General features: G+C 48.2%; 2 protein-coding genes across 4 annotated transcripts in view; both read left to right on the top strand.

The window, feature by feature from the left end:
• vps8 (VPS8 subunit of CORVET complex) overlaps positions 1–5,371 on the top strand; it is a 39,317-nt gene extending 33,946 nt beyond the window's left edge. For 2 of the 3 annotated variants that reach the window (XM_080017116.1, XM_080017114.1), the window contains exons 39-45: positions 510–592; positions 1,307–1,387; positions 1,650–1,819; positions 2,046–2,214; positions 2,880–2,927; positions 3,547–3,627; positions 4,153–5,371. In XM_080017116.1, coding sequence (XP_079873242.1) covers positions 510–592; positions 1,307–1,387; positions 1,650–1,819; positions 2,046–2,214; positions 2,880–2,927; positions 3,547–3,627; positions 4,153–4,296 — 776 coding nt within the window. In that variant the 3' untranslated portion in view covers positions 4,297–5,371. The remainder of the gene's footprint in view (positions 1–509; positions 593–1,306; positions 1,388–1,649; positions 1,820–2,045; positions 2,215–2,879; positions 2,928–3,546; positions 3,628–4,152) is intronic. The other variant, XM_080017115.1, reaches the window with a different exon arrangement.
• A 2,844-nt stretch (positions 5,372–8,215) lies between these two features.
• On the top strand, positions 8,216–15,742 carry LOC307242078 (uncharacterized protein; the record flags this gene model as incomplete). The annotated part of the gene is made up of 5 exons (XM_080016413.1): positions 8,216–8,539; positions 12,454–12,566; positions 12,743–12,878; positions 13,199–13,426; positions 14,360–15,742. 5 exons carry the CDS (start codon positions 8,216–8,218, stop codon positions 14,798–14,800), a joined length of 1,242 nt encoding a protein of 413 aa, XP_079872539.1. The 3' UTR covers positions 14,801–15,742.
• Positions 15,743–16,297: the final 555 nt, after the last annotated feature.

The raw sequence follows: 16,297 nt of genomic DNA, 5'->3' as shown, positions 1-16,297 counted from the left end.
TTAATAATTATATTAATCATATTAATAATGAATAATGTAGTAATTTAAGTAATTATGTAATAGTATAATAATATATGTAGTATTATTATATTTCTACCTATTTTATGTCAAATTTATACTATATATTAAGACAAACACTTGACTCATTGACGCTAGATGTGAACCCTACCTAATTGTTGTGACTTACATACAAATTACACTTCCAGACTTTAAAACGGAACTCGTTCGTAACCCGGGGACCGCCTGTACTTTTTTTATGCTATAATCCACTTTTCACCCATTCATCACCGTTAAAATGATCATTATACGTTTTGGTAGATCAGCACAATAGCCCAATGAGCTGGACAAATTTGGAAGGGTAGGGGAAACAAATAAAAAATAAAAGCTTCAGAGTGAGGTTGTTACGAATAAAGTTCTTAAATGGAGAACTTTATTTTACGGTGCGTGTGGGGCCCGCCGGGAAGAAGGCCGATCGTGACGAGTGCACTGTGTCCGTATGTGATTGTCAGCGTTGAAGGAGCTGACCATGAGGGTCCTGAACGCCATGAGCAGCTTCATCCCTCTGCCTGCCATCGTCAAGCGAATACTTCAGGTAACGTATCCCAAAGGCCGCCTCGTCGTGATATCCAAAAAGCATGAACTAGAGCAGCGCTGTGAACACATTGTGAACACACTCGTCCGTCTCCGCCGACTCCTCGCAGCCCCCAAGTAAGGAAACTCGCATCGAAATCGATCGCGTCCGTGACGTTTCTGAACGTTCATGCGTCGAGTCAGGAGTCGCAATGTGGTCGGGCCCCGTCGGGTCCAGTCGAAACGTAATCCATGGCATCACCATCCGGACCCGACCCCCGAACCCGAGGGAGGCTAGAAAGTGCTGATACGAGACCTTTTCGGGGGGTCAGACGGGGCCCCCCCCTCTACCGGACGACTAACACACGGTCTCCTGCTTTACCTCAGCCGCAAACACAGGCGGGCTCGCGGGTGAACCGTCGTCGCGGCCAAAAACAAAATCATTTTTAGCCAAGACCGCGTCATCGGCCGTGACGAGCAAACTTTTCACTCCCGACGCGGAGAACAACAGCGGTTTGGGAAGCAGCAGAACCGGTCCAGGCCGTTTGCACACTCCAGCCTCCAGTCACCGCAGATCAACTCTGAAGGCTTAAAAGATTGATTCCAGATTGAGCTCATACAGTTATTTAAATGGCATTGTCATAGAATTTGTGTCCCATATCTTTTCCCCAAATATGTACTCTTCTGAGAGTTATTGCCTGTGGTTGTACTACTGTATTATATGTGTGTGTCAAAGGACCCAGTGTATGGGAAAGGAAAGCTGTCAGAGATCCAGGGCCTGATTCTGGGGATGCTGGAGACCTTTAACTACGAACAGGTAACTACCACAACGTTTTGTTTTTTTTGTCTTGTATGGCTACCAATGTAATGTTTACCTATCGATGCAGCCCCATTTTCTTGTCTTTTGGGGCACATCACCGGTGGATTTAAAACGTAAAAAAAAAAAATATTATATATTTAAACACACGGACAACATTCTTTTACTGTGTCTTCATCAACCTCACCTCGGAGTTAACCGCCATCTGGCGTTTGAAAAATAAAGTGAGCTTTGCCCTTTTTCCTCTTTGCTCCCCGCTAAGACGTTACTGGAGACGACGACCAGCCTGTTGAACCACGACCTCCATTGGTCCCTCGCCCACCTGCGCGCCTCCGTGACCCGGGGCCTCCACCCGAGGCAGGACAGCTGCAACATTTGCCTGCAGCAGTACAAGCGGAGGCAGGACTCTGCTGAGGAGATGGTCATATTCAGGTCAGCCCCCGACAAAGCAGTCACACCGGTCAAGACGCCGGCGGAGACCCGCGCGTTTCCGGTCACGTTGAAACCTCATTTTTCCCAAACTTCCAGGAGTTAAAGAGCAGCTGAGTTAAGGAGTTAAAGATAAACAGGTTTCTGTTGGAGTCCGCTCTACACCAGGTGTTTGTATCGGCGCGCGGCGGCGATGTTGACGCTGCGTACCATGTGCCCTTCATATCAGCTGTGGCCACCTCTACCACTGCCAGTGCCTGGAGGCCAAGCATTGCGGAGGCGCTCTGGCGTCGGGCGCGTGGAGCTGCTACAAGTGCTCGTCCAGCCAGGCGGGGAGAGGCGGCGGCGGCGGCGGCGGCGCAGATCAAGGAAGGGGCCGAAGCGCCTCCCTGGCACAGGTCGGTGTGTGGGGATATACCTGCGGGGGTGGGTGGGGGGCCAGCAGCGCTAACCCGAGATGACCTTTCCCCCGCGTTTCCAGCTGCTGTCTGGCCAAGACCAATTTGGGGGGGAAATAGGGTTTGGAGCTCGTTGGGTCTGACGTCTGGAAGCCCCTCTTGAGTGGTGGAAAAAAAAAAAATTCCCTCTGGACGGCTGCGCTTCTGCCGCGTTTATTCACCGTCCCCGTCAGCGAGCTTCCCCCGCTGTCCCCCCTCCAACGTTAAATCATTCGGCGTTTTTTTTTTGTCGGCGATTGCACCTTCGGTTCGGGGGGCCGTGGCTGTTCGGCCTTGTTGGCTCCCTGTGAGTTGGCTCGGGGCTCCTTTTTAAAAAAATAAAATAAAATAAAATAAAAAAAACCCAGACGTCAAAGTCTTTGTTTTATAGCCGACCACGCCCTGCAGATTGGCATCCTCCTAACATGACTCACCGCTGCGGCTGCTTTCCTAACTGTGATGTCGCAACCTGGCGTGTCCATGACTGCCTCTTATCTCCCGTACATGCACGCCGCTTATTTCCTGGAGCTCGTCCTAACGGTCTGCTTCTCCCGTTCTTCCTTTTCAACTCTTTGTGCTCCCCGCTCCCTCCCTCCCACCTCTCAACATCAATCCGCCGGGTTCAGACTTGCGTGACATCGGCGCACCGCAAGTCGAGCGCGAGCGGGAGGAAGGTAAGGCTTCGGCTGACGTCCGGGGAGCAACCCTCTGATCCAAACGGTGGAGAGACCTGTTAGTTCCCAGAATTCGACGGGACCGTATTAAAATCAGGCCTTGATTTAATGCAAGACAAAAAAAAAAGAAATTGTAGAAAAAAAAAAAAAATAATAATAAAATAGAATGAGTGACATCATTTGTGAACCAAGTCATGGTTAGAGAATCAGGCTCTAGAGGAGGGGGATCCTTTTCCCCGTGTTTTAATTCCCGTAAACGTGCGAGGGCCGCAGACACGTTGACAATTCTTCAAACTGCTTTTTGAGCGTGAGTGCGCCGCCACAACGCCCGTCGCTCACTTTCTCTGTAACCCCCCAAAAAAAGACAATGCACTTCAGTGATATTTAACCCGCATGTTGTGAGATGTAACCATCTCGCCAACCCGGCCCTGGCAAAATATAGTATTATGTTAAATATTATTATTTGCTGCGTGAGTTTCCCGTATGAGGATGAAAGGAACAAACGAATGAGTTTGGCGCGCGATGCGCATCCTGGATGTAGGGCGTCGACCGCTCCCCGCAGGCGGGGGCTGGGGGGGGGGGGGGAGTGGGGTTCCCACGCTTCTTTGCTGTTTTCCAGGTTTTGGTTGAAGCAGCATTGGACCCCCAGCAGGCCCAGTCCTGGAACCACCTTCGCTGTTTGTACCGTGGGCCATCAAGGGTAGAGACGCATTTTATATATATTTTTTGACGTTGTACTTGAATTGGGTTGTTTGGTTGTTGTGTGTCCCCCTCCCTCTTCTCTGGGCTCATTTCAATACTTTCCATTCTTAAAACTTCCCCCAGAGACGGATCGTTTAGGAAGAGGGGGAGACTTTCCCACAACCATCCCTTCTTTCATTTGCATTTAGTTTAGGATTGGTATTATAGACGCTTATTATTGTTTTTACATAGCTGAGGGTTTGGAACTCCATCTGGGGTGAATATATTATTATATATTTCATTAAGTAATTAAATATTAAGTAATATATTTAATGTTAATAATATTTATTTTAAAAAGAATGAATGAACTACATGTCTTGTGGCGTTGTTAAAGTATTATTCATTAACTTTTTAAAACAAACCACGACAGCACAGTCTCCCTCAGGACTTGGGCTCCGTGGATATGAGTCAACAGCCGTTAGAGTGTTTTTTTTGGTTGCCCCCCCCCCCCCCCCCCCCCCCTCGCTCCGTCTCCGTCCTTCAGCTCGCCATCCTGTCGGAGCTCTCCCAGTGCCACGGCAACGACAAGACGGCGCCGGGCCACCCAGCCCCGCCCGGGGCCGCCAGCGTGTTCCACGACCAGGATTTCCAGCTCAAACTCTCTCCGCCGCCCGTGGTGGAGGAGTAGAGCGCCCGGGACGCCCCGAGCCACGCCCCGAGCTGGGAGCGCGCCTTTCTCCCCGAAGACGGGAGGGTTGCCCCACCCGACGTGTCCACGCTGCTCCGTGATGGGATGGACGCTCTCTTCCAGCGCTGGGCGCGGCCATCCCCCCGCTGACTTTGGACTTTTGGAATTGGACTTCTTATCGGGAGGGGCGGGATGAGAGAACGTTTCACCCCCCCGGTTTGAGACCCGAGGGAGGCGTGATCGGGTTCTCAAAGGCGTGAGCCGGGTTTTACACGCCCCGCTGGGTCAGTGGGTCGCACCGTCCTCCTGTTTGTTTGTTTTTTTTGTTCTCTCCTTCCGTCGTTTGAAACGAGCGACATCGAGTGCCGCTTAAACCGCTCACCTGTTTCAGCCGGTCGACCGTGCACCGCGCCGCGCCCGCCGTCTATACAAGGCGACTGAACCACATTTTGTAAAGAAATGTTAATATTATGATTGGGATTACCGCGTAAAATTAAAAGGTGTGACTCAGTCTGCGCCCGTTGAACTGGGGGAGATGTGGCCCCGCCCCATTACACACATGGGACACGTCGCATCCTGTTCCGCACTTTTATGATGCTGATCAAACACTTTGACTCCCCAATTGATGTTATTTGTATGTATTTTTATTTCATAAAATATCTATTAAATTCACTTATCCTTTATTATTAAAGGTTTAATTTCGTGGTAATTGTCTGAATTAAAATATTTCAAAATTTCAGATACAAATGAGTTCCATAAAAGATAATTGAAATTGTTGACATGTATTTACATGGTTGTACTCTTGTTGCCGATGTTGTTCGTGTGTTTCCCCCAAAAGTTACGAAATGAATAATAATGAAATATAAAGATTCACACTAAAAACAACACGTTGACCGCGTTTTTTTTTAATTTAATTTTTTTTTAAAGACTTTTGAAAGAAGTTTGTTTTAAGTTTGAAAAGCTTTTGTGCTGACGCGAAAAAGTGACTCGTAACCATGACAACAAATCACCGCTCACCCTCTTCTTTAACAGAGTAATGATCTTGTAAGTGGTTTGGGGACGAATCCAAGAAGCGGCCACGCCCGATGAGGAAGTCGCATTGTTCTCACGGTCCTTTGGATAAAAACACAGTTCATCACTCATAAAATGATGCAAAGCGCTCCGTGTGATGCTTCACAGTCGAATCCAGATGTACAAATCGTAGTTTCTTTCGGTCGGTAACTAGGCGGCGGAGGAAGCACAAACATCCCGACGCGAGAAGACTCCATTCTTCTTCAGGAAAAGCACAAACGCACCTGTGTTCAAAGCGCTTAAAAGTTTTGAAAGCGCCCAGGCATCCTGGATGGAAGCGATTCTGTAATAGTTCCATAACACTTCACGGTATCCATATCACTGTTAAAATCTACACAAAAGAAATACAACCGTAGAGGAGGTGTCATTCAGTTAAAAATACATAAAACTCTAAATCCGGATTGGATTTGTCTGTCCCTCATATTTCCTTTGGCGTTCTTTCATTGTGTTATTGGTTTCATGCCCGCTCTGTCTGGTTTGAATGTTGTCACACTGTGTTGGAACAGCGTGCCGTTAAAAACCGCTTTTAAAATAAATATCAACTCACGAACGCACGGGCGTACTTCAAGAAATGTGAGTAGAGATGTAGTAAAGTAAAGATATTGGTTCTGAAACGTGGCCTCCAGAAGCAGCAACTAACGTGGGGGGTGAAGGGGGATCAGGGGCGTGGCTGCTGCTGAGGGCGGGGTCCTCACCACAATCGTTTAAATCCTCCGTCGCCTACTGTCAAAAGGCTTTGTTTTGGTGGAATGGAAACGGTTAAAGCGGCCTCTGGCCCCCGCTCAGTTGGGGTTTGGCTCCGTCGCTCTCTGAACCGAAGCCTGAACGAGCTTCCCTCTCGCGCCGCCTGTTGCGCTGTCTCCAAAAAAAAAACGACAGGAAGTGGGCGCGTCTCGTTCCGGAAGCAGCCGCTTCTTCTTTTTTTATTTTCCCTTTTGTTCCCCTTTATCGTTCTTTTATTTTGTATTTTTTTAAATTGGTGACGACCGACCTACGTCGGCCGGTGCCGGCGGCCTCCCCGGCAGCTCGGGCGGTGTCGGTGGAATCCGGATTTGGGATTCTGCTGTTCGCTCCTTCCCTGTTATTGGAAGGTCATAGTGAAAATGTTTATTTGACCTTATTTGACCTAACTTGATGTTAATTTTCGGACACGAAGGAGGCAGAACACTGTCAGAGGTGGGTTTCCTGTTTTGGAAAACACACAAAACATTTATCAGAAAGAAAAGAATCGAAAAGCACGACGTTTAAAAGGCTGACATTTCAAATCCACTTCATACTTCGCGGATGTTTTCCCGTCTTTAAATCCACTGGAACAACTTTTCATTTCAGCTGCTTCGGTTCATTCAGTAGAAAAGGGGGAAAAACAAAAGCACTTTGGACGGCTTCATGTTAATTCTGGTCAAATAAACCCGGCTCTATTGAAACTGAAAACACCTTTTTCATCTGGTTTACAATGAGCCGGGCTCTGGTTGTTATTCTTGATGATTTATTTTATAAATTCCTTTTGATCCTTTATCTTTAAATAGTTGTATTCTTTGACTTTTATTGTCTGGTTTATTCTTCTTTATCACTGTGCACCGAAATATAAAAGCACTTTGAGCTGCATTTTCTGCATGAGAAGTACTATATAAATAGATTACAATATTATTATTATGATGATATTCTCTTCTAATCTGCTCCCTTTATTCTTTGCGTTAGTCGTGCAGCTTCTGATACCAGGGATGGATCACTCCTAGAAATAACTCCAAAAACAGGATCTGTCGTTCTGCTTTTTTATACACGTTATATAGAAATCTGAGATCAATACATATACTAATATAATACTATAATAAATATAATCCGAAAACATGTTTAAATTTTCCGCTGAAAATACCGCTCAGATGCTGCATTCTAACCGTTGTGACATGCCTCCGGGCTGTTTCAGTGGGAGGGGCCACGCGTTCTGCGAGCCAATGGGGTTTGAGCTTCACTTCCGGGTTCCGTTGTTTTTACGCCGTAACTTTCGCGTTTGTTTCGTCTGATCCGTTCGTCGAACGTGTGTCTGGACAAATCTGAGGCGAGAAATAAACCATCAGTGGCCGAATCCTCATCATATTCGATCTAAAAGACGCCATTTAAGTTCGATACGACTTTCACCGCGGTGTCCGGAGCAGGGCGGGGCGTGGCGGGGCGTGGCGGGGCGTAGCGGGGCTTTTTAGTTTCCGTTACGGAAATGTCGGAAAATAAAATCAATTTAATCAAATTAATAAAAGAAACAAATAAAATAAAAACATCCACAGTTTTGTTTGGAGAAAACGCGGATCACACACTGCAGCCTCCAGTACGGGAAGCTAACATGAACACACACACACACACACACGGATACAGATGGACACACACTCATACACAGACACACGAACACGCACACACACACACACACACACACACACACACGGATACAGATGGACACACACACACACTCATACAGACACACGAACACGCACACACACACACACGGATACAGATGGACACACACTCATACACAGACACACGCACACGCACACACACACACACGGATACACGGATACACGCACACACACACACACACGGATACAGATGGACACACACTCATACACAGACACACGAACACGCACACACACACACACACACACGGATACAGATGGACACACACCCATACACAGACACACGAACACACACACAGAAGTGGCCCGGGGCGGACCCCGCCACGCAGTGTGGGTGTGGTGTGTTTGAGCCCTGCAGCAGGATCTGCTGGAGGGGATTCGTACTACAGGTCTGTTTGGAGGAAGCTCCGCATCTTCTTTCACTTCCTCGTTGACGCCCGGAGGTGATGAGCGGCTCCGGGGCCACGGACCGGGCGGACGCCGAGCTGGCCCCCCGCCGGGACTTCTACGAGGCGTACGTCCGGTACCACCGGGAGTCGGGCGCCGCTCGCCCGTGCGACGACCCCGCGCTGACGGGCAGAGCGGCGCGGCTGCTGCGGAGCGGCGCGGAGCGGAGCGGTCGTCCTGAATGGGAGCTGCTCGGGCTCGAACCGGGCGGCGAGCGGGCTCCGGAGATTCTGAGGGCGTATGTGAAAGCGACAGAAGTTCTGGAAAAGTTCTGTATCAACCTGCTGCTCCACCCGTGGAAGAAGGAGATCCGAACCATCAAGGTGCACACCCATATATATAATTCTATAATAAATATAATACTTTTATATAAATATAATACTATAATAAATATAATACTTTAATATAAATATAATAACTATATAATACTATAATAAATATAATACTTTAATATAAATATAATAACTATATAATACTATAATAAATATAATATTTAATATAAATATAATACTAATATAATGCTATAATAAATATAATACTTTAATATATTTATTATACTATAATATCATAACATTATATACATATCTCTCATATACCTACTCATATACTGTATAACTAATATTTATCATATAATACCTACTCTTGTGGCATACATCATCTTATGATAGATCTGTACAAATCATCAGTGATGTTACCTGGGGTCATTGGGTGTTTCGGGTCAGATATCAATCGATCAGATACCCTCACCCACCCAACCTGGCCAGGGTTGATAAAGCCCCGGCTTGTGTCCAGGTAGCACGACCCCACCCACAGCTTTCCTCTCCTGGTCCACAGCCACCTTGAAGCAACTTCTGCTCCCTCAAGTGGCCAACTTGATGGCCATTCGCCTACTGGCCCCTGTGATGCCCAGCACGTTGTAGGCCCTGGGACTAGCCTCTACCCTCTGCATCTCACCTCAATGGGCTTACATCTCACTCACCAACCATTGCTTCGGCATAATTCCTCAAGCTCAGTATGCTTTGTCTCCTCAATGCAGTCCTCCCAAGTGACTTCCAAGAGAATGACCTGCTTGGAGGCTCCTGAGATCAGCACAATGTCTGGCCTTAGCATTGTTGTGGCAACAGTTTCTGGGAACTTCAGTTGTTTCCCAAGGTTGACTCTCAGCTCCCAGTCTTGTGCTGTTGCTAGAAGGCCATTGGAGGTGGTCCTGGCAGCTGATGTTGGCTTCTCCCCAGCCCTGATGAAAGCGACAGTCTTCCTCACTCGGCGGAGGCGCTTCTAGTGGCTAACCCCACTGCAGATGGTGTCCGCTATGGCCCTCAGGATTTAGTCATGGCGCCAGCAGTAGTGTCCCTTGCCCAGGGCTTTTGAACAGCAACTGAGGATGTTCTCCAGGGTTCCTCTCTTCAGGCACAGAGGGCAAGCTTGTGATTCCACCTTCCCCCAGCAAAACAAGTTTGATGGGCTTGGTGGAACATTATAGACAGCCTGGATTAAGAATTTTACTCGATGGGGCTCAGCTTTCCAAAGCTCAGCCCATGAGACTTTGCGCTCCACCGCTTTCTCCCATCTTGTCCAGGCTCCATGCTGCTGCATTCCAACCATCCTGCTGGCTCACTCCTCCTCAACTGACGCTTGCACCTCATCCTAGATCAGCGACTTCTTGTCCTTCCCCTGCGTCTTGTCGTAGCAAGATGTTTTAATGCAACCCAGGCCAGTGCCTTAGCCGTGACTCAGCAACTTCCACGGCCTCTGTTGCCCTCCACTTCTGTCCTTTCCTGACCTCGATACCAGCCTCTCCCTTCTTCAGCACCAAAGATCTGGACTTCACCGGCTTGTAGCTCATGCGAGCCCAGGTGATCAGGTCCTTCAGGATCCAACTGCTCCCTGATCAACACTGAGCAGCGAGATGGTCCTGAAGTGATCAATGCTCTTTTACTCTTCCTTCTTTGGAATCCACACCCCTTCTGCATACTGCCACTGAGCTACCTTGCCCCTCCCCCAGGTCACCATCAGGATCCTCCAGAGCCTGTGGAGTAACCTTGGGCAGTTCTTGTAAACCTTGTAAAGTACCCCGCTCAGTTCTGGGGCTGAGCTTATTCTTGCCTTCTTGACCACCTCCTGGACCTCCTTCCAGCAGGGCTCCTTCCCGTCGAAAACTAGAGTTGGTGCAGGTGGATTAATCAAGGACTTACAGTGGCCCAGATCTTGCTCCCTGGATTCATCACTGAAGGTGTCTCTAAAGAGGCAGTCAATCTGAGCTTTGGAGCTGGTGAGCTGCCCTTCTGCCCTAGCAGCTGTTTTGTGAACCCAAAGGGGTTCACTAGAGAGGCAGTTCGCTTCCTGGCCCTCTCCTCCCGCCGCCTCCTACGCCACTCGGCCCTCCTCAAGGTCGTCAGTTTCTTGCGGACGATACTGCGCAGCTCTGTGGGAGGTCCCCTCTCCTCCGCCCTCGCCTCCTTAAACTCCCACCTCAAGACCTTCAGCTCCTGCCTGATCTGGTGGATCATACTTGCTCTGTTGTTCATGTTGTAAGGGAGTTTCACTGCTCACTTCTCCTCCTCTCTCAACCTCTCAGCAGTTAGGCTGGCGGTGATGGTGGTCATTATCTGGAGGCTGCGATCAGCTTCACCCTTGGCTGTAGCTGCGTAGATGGAATCGACATCTTCATCAACTGGAGCCACTCCTTCACCTCGTTAACTTTGGGCCACTTGACCAGACGATGTTCTGTTGCTCTGCATGGGTTTGGTGCTTGCGTCACCTAAAGGTTCCGGGCATTGTGGGGTGACTCCCGACCTGGCTGCTCCTGCGTCTCACCAAGGGTAGTGACACTTGACACTTGCGCTGTGCCACACATGGTCTGCACGCATTTCATCTTGGCCTGGTGGATCTTAGGCCACACAGGTTCTTACACACACCTTGCCGCACTCTGTCGTATTTCTGTTGCCATGTGGGTATCCTTTGGTCCGTCCGAATTGAAATCCCTAGGTGTATCTTACTGTAGGTTGATTCGTAGCCTGCTGTGGGTTCTTCTTCTCAGAAGATGCAGGTCGGGCTGCTAACCTTGACTACTCACACACACACACACACACACATATATATATATATATATATATATATATATATATATATATATATATATATATATATATAGCCAGACGACCCCACTGCCTCGACGCGGATCTCGGATTGTCTCGCTGACATATCCACATGGATGAAGGATTATCATCTTCAACTAAACCTGGCGAAGACAGAACTGCTGGTCTTCCCGGCCAAACAAGGTATTTATAACAACGTTGATATTAAAATCGACTCTCTATCTCTTGTTGCTACCAAGGCTGCAAGGAATCTAGGTGTCATAATAGATGCCCAACTGACATTCTCGGACCATGTTGCCGCCGTCTCCCGGTCCTGCCGCTTCGCACGATTCAACATCCGAAAAGTCAGGCCGTACCTGACCCAATATGCCACTCAACTGCTGGTACAAACCTTGGTGATGTCCCGTCTCGACTACTGCAACGCTCTCTTAACAGGCTTGCCGGCCTGTGCGGTGAAGCCACTACAGATGATACAGAATGCGGCGGCGCGACTGGTGTTCAACCAGCCAAAGAGGGCACATGTCACTCCGCTGCTCATCGAGCTCCACTGGTTACCTGTAGCCGCTCGCATCAAGTTCAAGTCTCTTATGCTGCAGAGTGATTGTTGGGAATGCTCCCACCTACTTAAATGCTCTTGTAAGAGCACATGTTGCCCCCCGGATGCTGCGCTCGTCAAATGAGCGTCGCCTGGCTCTGCCGGCCATACAGCCACGGCAATCCAGGCTATTCTCATTTGTACTTCCACGTTGGTGGAACGAGCTGCCAAAAATGATCAGAGCAGGGACCTCCCTCTCTGTCTTTAAGAAGCACTTGAAGACCCAGCTCTTCAGAGAGTACCTCCTCTCCTAACTTACAAGTACTTAATACTACTAGTATTTATTGTTACACTAATGTCTCTGTCGCAATGTAGCTTGAATGTTATTCTCCCTTGTAAGTCGCTTTGGACAAAAGCGTCTGCTAAATGACTAAATGTAATGATACTTACTCATATATATATACTGTATTTATACCATATAGTACTTACTCATATATAATAATTTGTATATATGATATAATACTAGGGTAGGGTCTGGAGTATTGGACTCAAGACTCCTGATTCAATCCACGCCTCTGTCTTGCTGTGTCCGTGTGTCCATCAGACCTTTACAGGCCCGTTTGTTTACTGCCTCCTGCCGGCGTTGACCAGCTCCACCATCCGGTCGGTCCTGGGCTGCATCGGCTACATTCCCCACATGGAAACAGAGACCAACGGGTGGGGAAATCCTCCTCAACACCCTGATGCACGACGGTCGCTCCCTTTGCTGTGAATTTTGTCACGAGGGACACAAAAACAAAAAAACCCCCTGCAAATTCTATTCTATTCTTTTCATAATTCACGATCCTAGTTGGACTTTTTTCATCCGCTTTTTTCATGTGTTTTTGTTTCAGATGTATCACCGAGTATAAACTGAGGGAGGATGCGAACCCAGAGGGAGCCGGAGCGGTGGGCTTGGAGCTCTTTCTGGCCAGGCTGGAGTACAAGCGCCTCCTGGACATGCTGGAGCCGCTTGAACCCGGATCACAGGTGAACCCGCACCGCCCGCTGTGGACGGATGGAATAAAGAATAGGAATAAACAAAGGAAAGAAAAAAGGATGAATAATGAGGAGGAAATCGAGGAATAATAGATATTTATTTATCTGATATTTAAATATTAGACATTCGGACTTCAGGGCAACAGTTATACATAGACAGATGGATAGATGGACAGATAGACAGACAGATATAGACAGACAGGCGGATGGATAGACAGACAGACGGACAGACATGCAGAGAGATAGACGGACAGACAGGCGGTCTTTTTGACTGGGTTTTCTCTGTGATGATGGTAATGATCTTGCGGCAGGAGGCTGTTGGGGCCGTGGGGGGGCGATGTCACCACCCTCACAACGAGCCGCTGGTTTGCCCTGATGCCAAGACGACAGAGGGACAAGAACAGAAGGAGGAGGAGGAGGAGGAGGAGGAGGAGGAGAAGCCCGAGGAAGAGGAGGAGGAGGAAGGAGCAACAGGAGGAGACCAGAAGCTCTCCAAAAGCTGCTTCCCGGATGACCTCTGGCAAACTAAGGCGGAGAAGGTAGCCACTGCCGGTCGGAAATTGTTCTAAGATACTGTGTAACCAGGGATGACTTCCTGCTCCATGTCCACATCTTCCCTGTGCCACTAATCATAGTATACTCCAGTAGAATGCCGAAAGTACCAGGATGACATACTATATCCAGTGAAATATCCCAATAGGGAAACACTTCACAACTTCACACTGCATTGGAAAGTGTATCCCACAATGCATTGTGAGGGCAAGTTTCGTTATGAAGCCTGTAACATGCTGGAAGGCGTGGCTACATGAAGGCAGGGTGTGTCAGAGGAGCCATCGTTGTTTTTACTGACACACTAAAGTACGCTGGACAATTGTGTGAACATGTAGTATGTAATACAAGTAGATCTATGTGCAGTGTGAAGTATGTGGGTAGTATGTGTGTAATGTGTAATGTGTGTGTAGTGTGTAGTATGTGTCCTGTGTGTGTAGTGTGGTACATGTGTAGTGTATGTGTGCATGTAGTGTGTAGTATGTGTGTAGTGAGTATGTCATGAGTGTGTCATATGTGTGTAGTATGTGTGTAGTAGGCGTAGTGTGCAGTGTGTGAAGTATTTAGTGTGTATTGTGTGTGTATTGTAGTGTGTCAGTTTAGAAGCAGGGATTGTTAATGAAGCACATTTAAAGGACACCTTTTAAATATGTTTCTATGGCAGATCAAAAATGATGAAAATGAGGAAGTTTGAATGTGAACCCTGCAGAAGGTTTGGGTTGAAATTGTGCTTTTAACACACAGTATCTCCCAAAATGGCGCCCGCCATTGCACCAGAGCAATAACCAGAGCAACCAGTGCTTGCAGAGCAATGACTAGCCTCACGGTTTGTGAGGTCGGAAGGTGGCGGGTGCCTTTTCCAGAAATGTCTTTGAAGCTGATTTTTTTTCCTTCTCAGTTTGGTTTTGGCGTTGTTTCCACAGGTAACGACGGCCGAGCCCACGCTCCGCCTCCAGCGCCGGCCTCAGAGACCGGCTGCCCCATGCAGCCGCCGTCTCAGCGAGGACAGCTCCATCGTGGAGATGCACCGTAACTACCCCGACCTGACCATAAGGGGGCACCCTCTGCTGCAAGACAAAACACATAAAGGAAGGAGCAAGGCCGATTACAACCACAGCAAAACGCTTCCAAAAAGTGTTGCCGCGGCCATGAGGAGCAGCGATGGTTGTAAAGCCGGTATAGTAGCGGGTAGCGACGACGTGACCGCGTTGAATACCGAGAGTGAAACCAGCGGCGACGCCCCCAGCGGTAATGAGACCGTAGCGGAGGACGCGCCCTCCGGCGGTGACCTGGGTGGTCGTCCACGGGTGGTCGCCGCCAACAGAGAGACGCAAACCTCCACGGAGAAACCCCCTCGAGGCTGAAGAGGCGGACGAGGGTTCCTCCTCTTCGGATATCCACCACCGTACTACGTTGAGCGTCACTGTGGACCTCAGGGGCACGCTCGGAAGGTTTGAATCGAGTCCACTCAAATGGCTCCCAAACCACATCACGACGTGCATCCTGACTTAATGACCAACCACAGCGGACTTCGCACGCGCTATTACTGCCGCTTCCAGCAGCTTGATCACTGCATCGCGAGTGAGAGGCTCGGGGCTTTGCGCAGCTAAGAACAACCTACTCCAAAATCTGTTGCTCGAACTACGTTACGCGCAACAAAATCCGTTGAGGCCTGATGAGTCACTGGATAGCCACGGCCTGAAAACAACGACCACAGGTTGACGCGAGTCAACAAAACGAACAACCACAGGAAACAGTCTCCAGGGGCGAGACCGGAGGCAGAGCGAGCTGCGGTATCCAACGCGACGAGGCATTTGAGCGGCACGCGGGGAAATGGAAAAGGCTTCTTCTGTAAACTCTGCATTGGCGTCTTTGAAACCGCGAAAGGAAAAACTTAGTTTGCCATTTAAAGTTCTTTAAAGAGTTCCCCCGGTTCATGTTAGTTCCCACCATAACATTTGATCATCACACCACTTGTCCCAATCTTCGTTTTAGTCATTGGTCTGGTTGTGCCGGTCGCTGTGATTGCTCAATGAGGTGAATGAATTTAGCCCCAAAATGATGTTTTATAACGACATGAGCTTCGTGTTCTCCCGAGATATTTTATTTTAAACTTTTCTTTTAAATAAAAAGCTTTTATTTTTTAATAAAAAGCGAGATAGGAACAATCGCCATCAGCTGTGCATAGCAGAGCAAACACAATGCTTTTGAAATGCAACATTTCAGCAGAAAAGTGACTGGACCCTGTGGGCAATGAAAGAAGAGATTAAAAAAAGAAACCTCGCCAAATCTGATGAACTGTTTGTTTACATGAAATCCGACGACTCGTAGGGGTTTGACCTGCCTGTGGTGTCGGTCGGCTCTGAAGGAACACGCATTCAATAACGCAAACAAAAACGGGAAAGCAAATTGCCTGCAGGTTAGTAACAAACAGAAATTTGACAAATTGAATCCCACAAATAAAGTAATGCACCATCCTGTACTCACAAGACCCCATATCCAATCAGTTCATACGTTCTGTCAGCTGCTCAGAAGTTTGAAATGGTAAACGAGAATAATAACAACAAAAAAAGTTGTTTATTTGTGCACAACAAACGCTATTCGTGAGGCAAACTTACACCGTTCTCCAGTTCTGCTGCTGGTGTAGAGACTGTGAAACAAACACGAGCCGCAGCGGCCATCTCAGAATGTTGTTTTTCCAGGAACCGTGTGATGGAGCGGGACTTCAATCGTAGCAGTTCAAGTTCAAGTTCAAGAGATTATTTGTCACATACATACACATATGGTCGTACATATATGCAGTGAAATGTCATGACACCCGGTGATTACGCACAAGCTCTATAAGCTCGAAAAAATACTCT

Source organism: Zeus faber (genome assembly GCF_960531495.2).
Source record: "Zeus faber genome assembly, chromosome: 16".
Lineage (NCBI taxonomy): Eukaryota > Metazoa > Chordata > Actinopteri > Zeiformes > Zeidae > Zeus > Zeus faber.
This window is presented reverse-complemented; position numbering and strand designations above follow the sequence as displayed.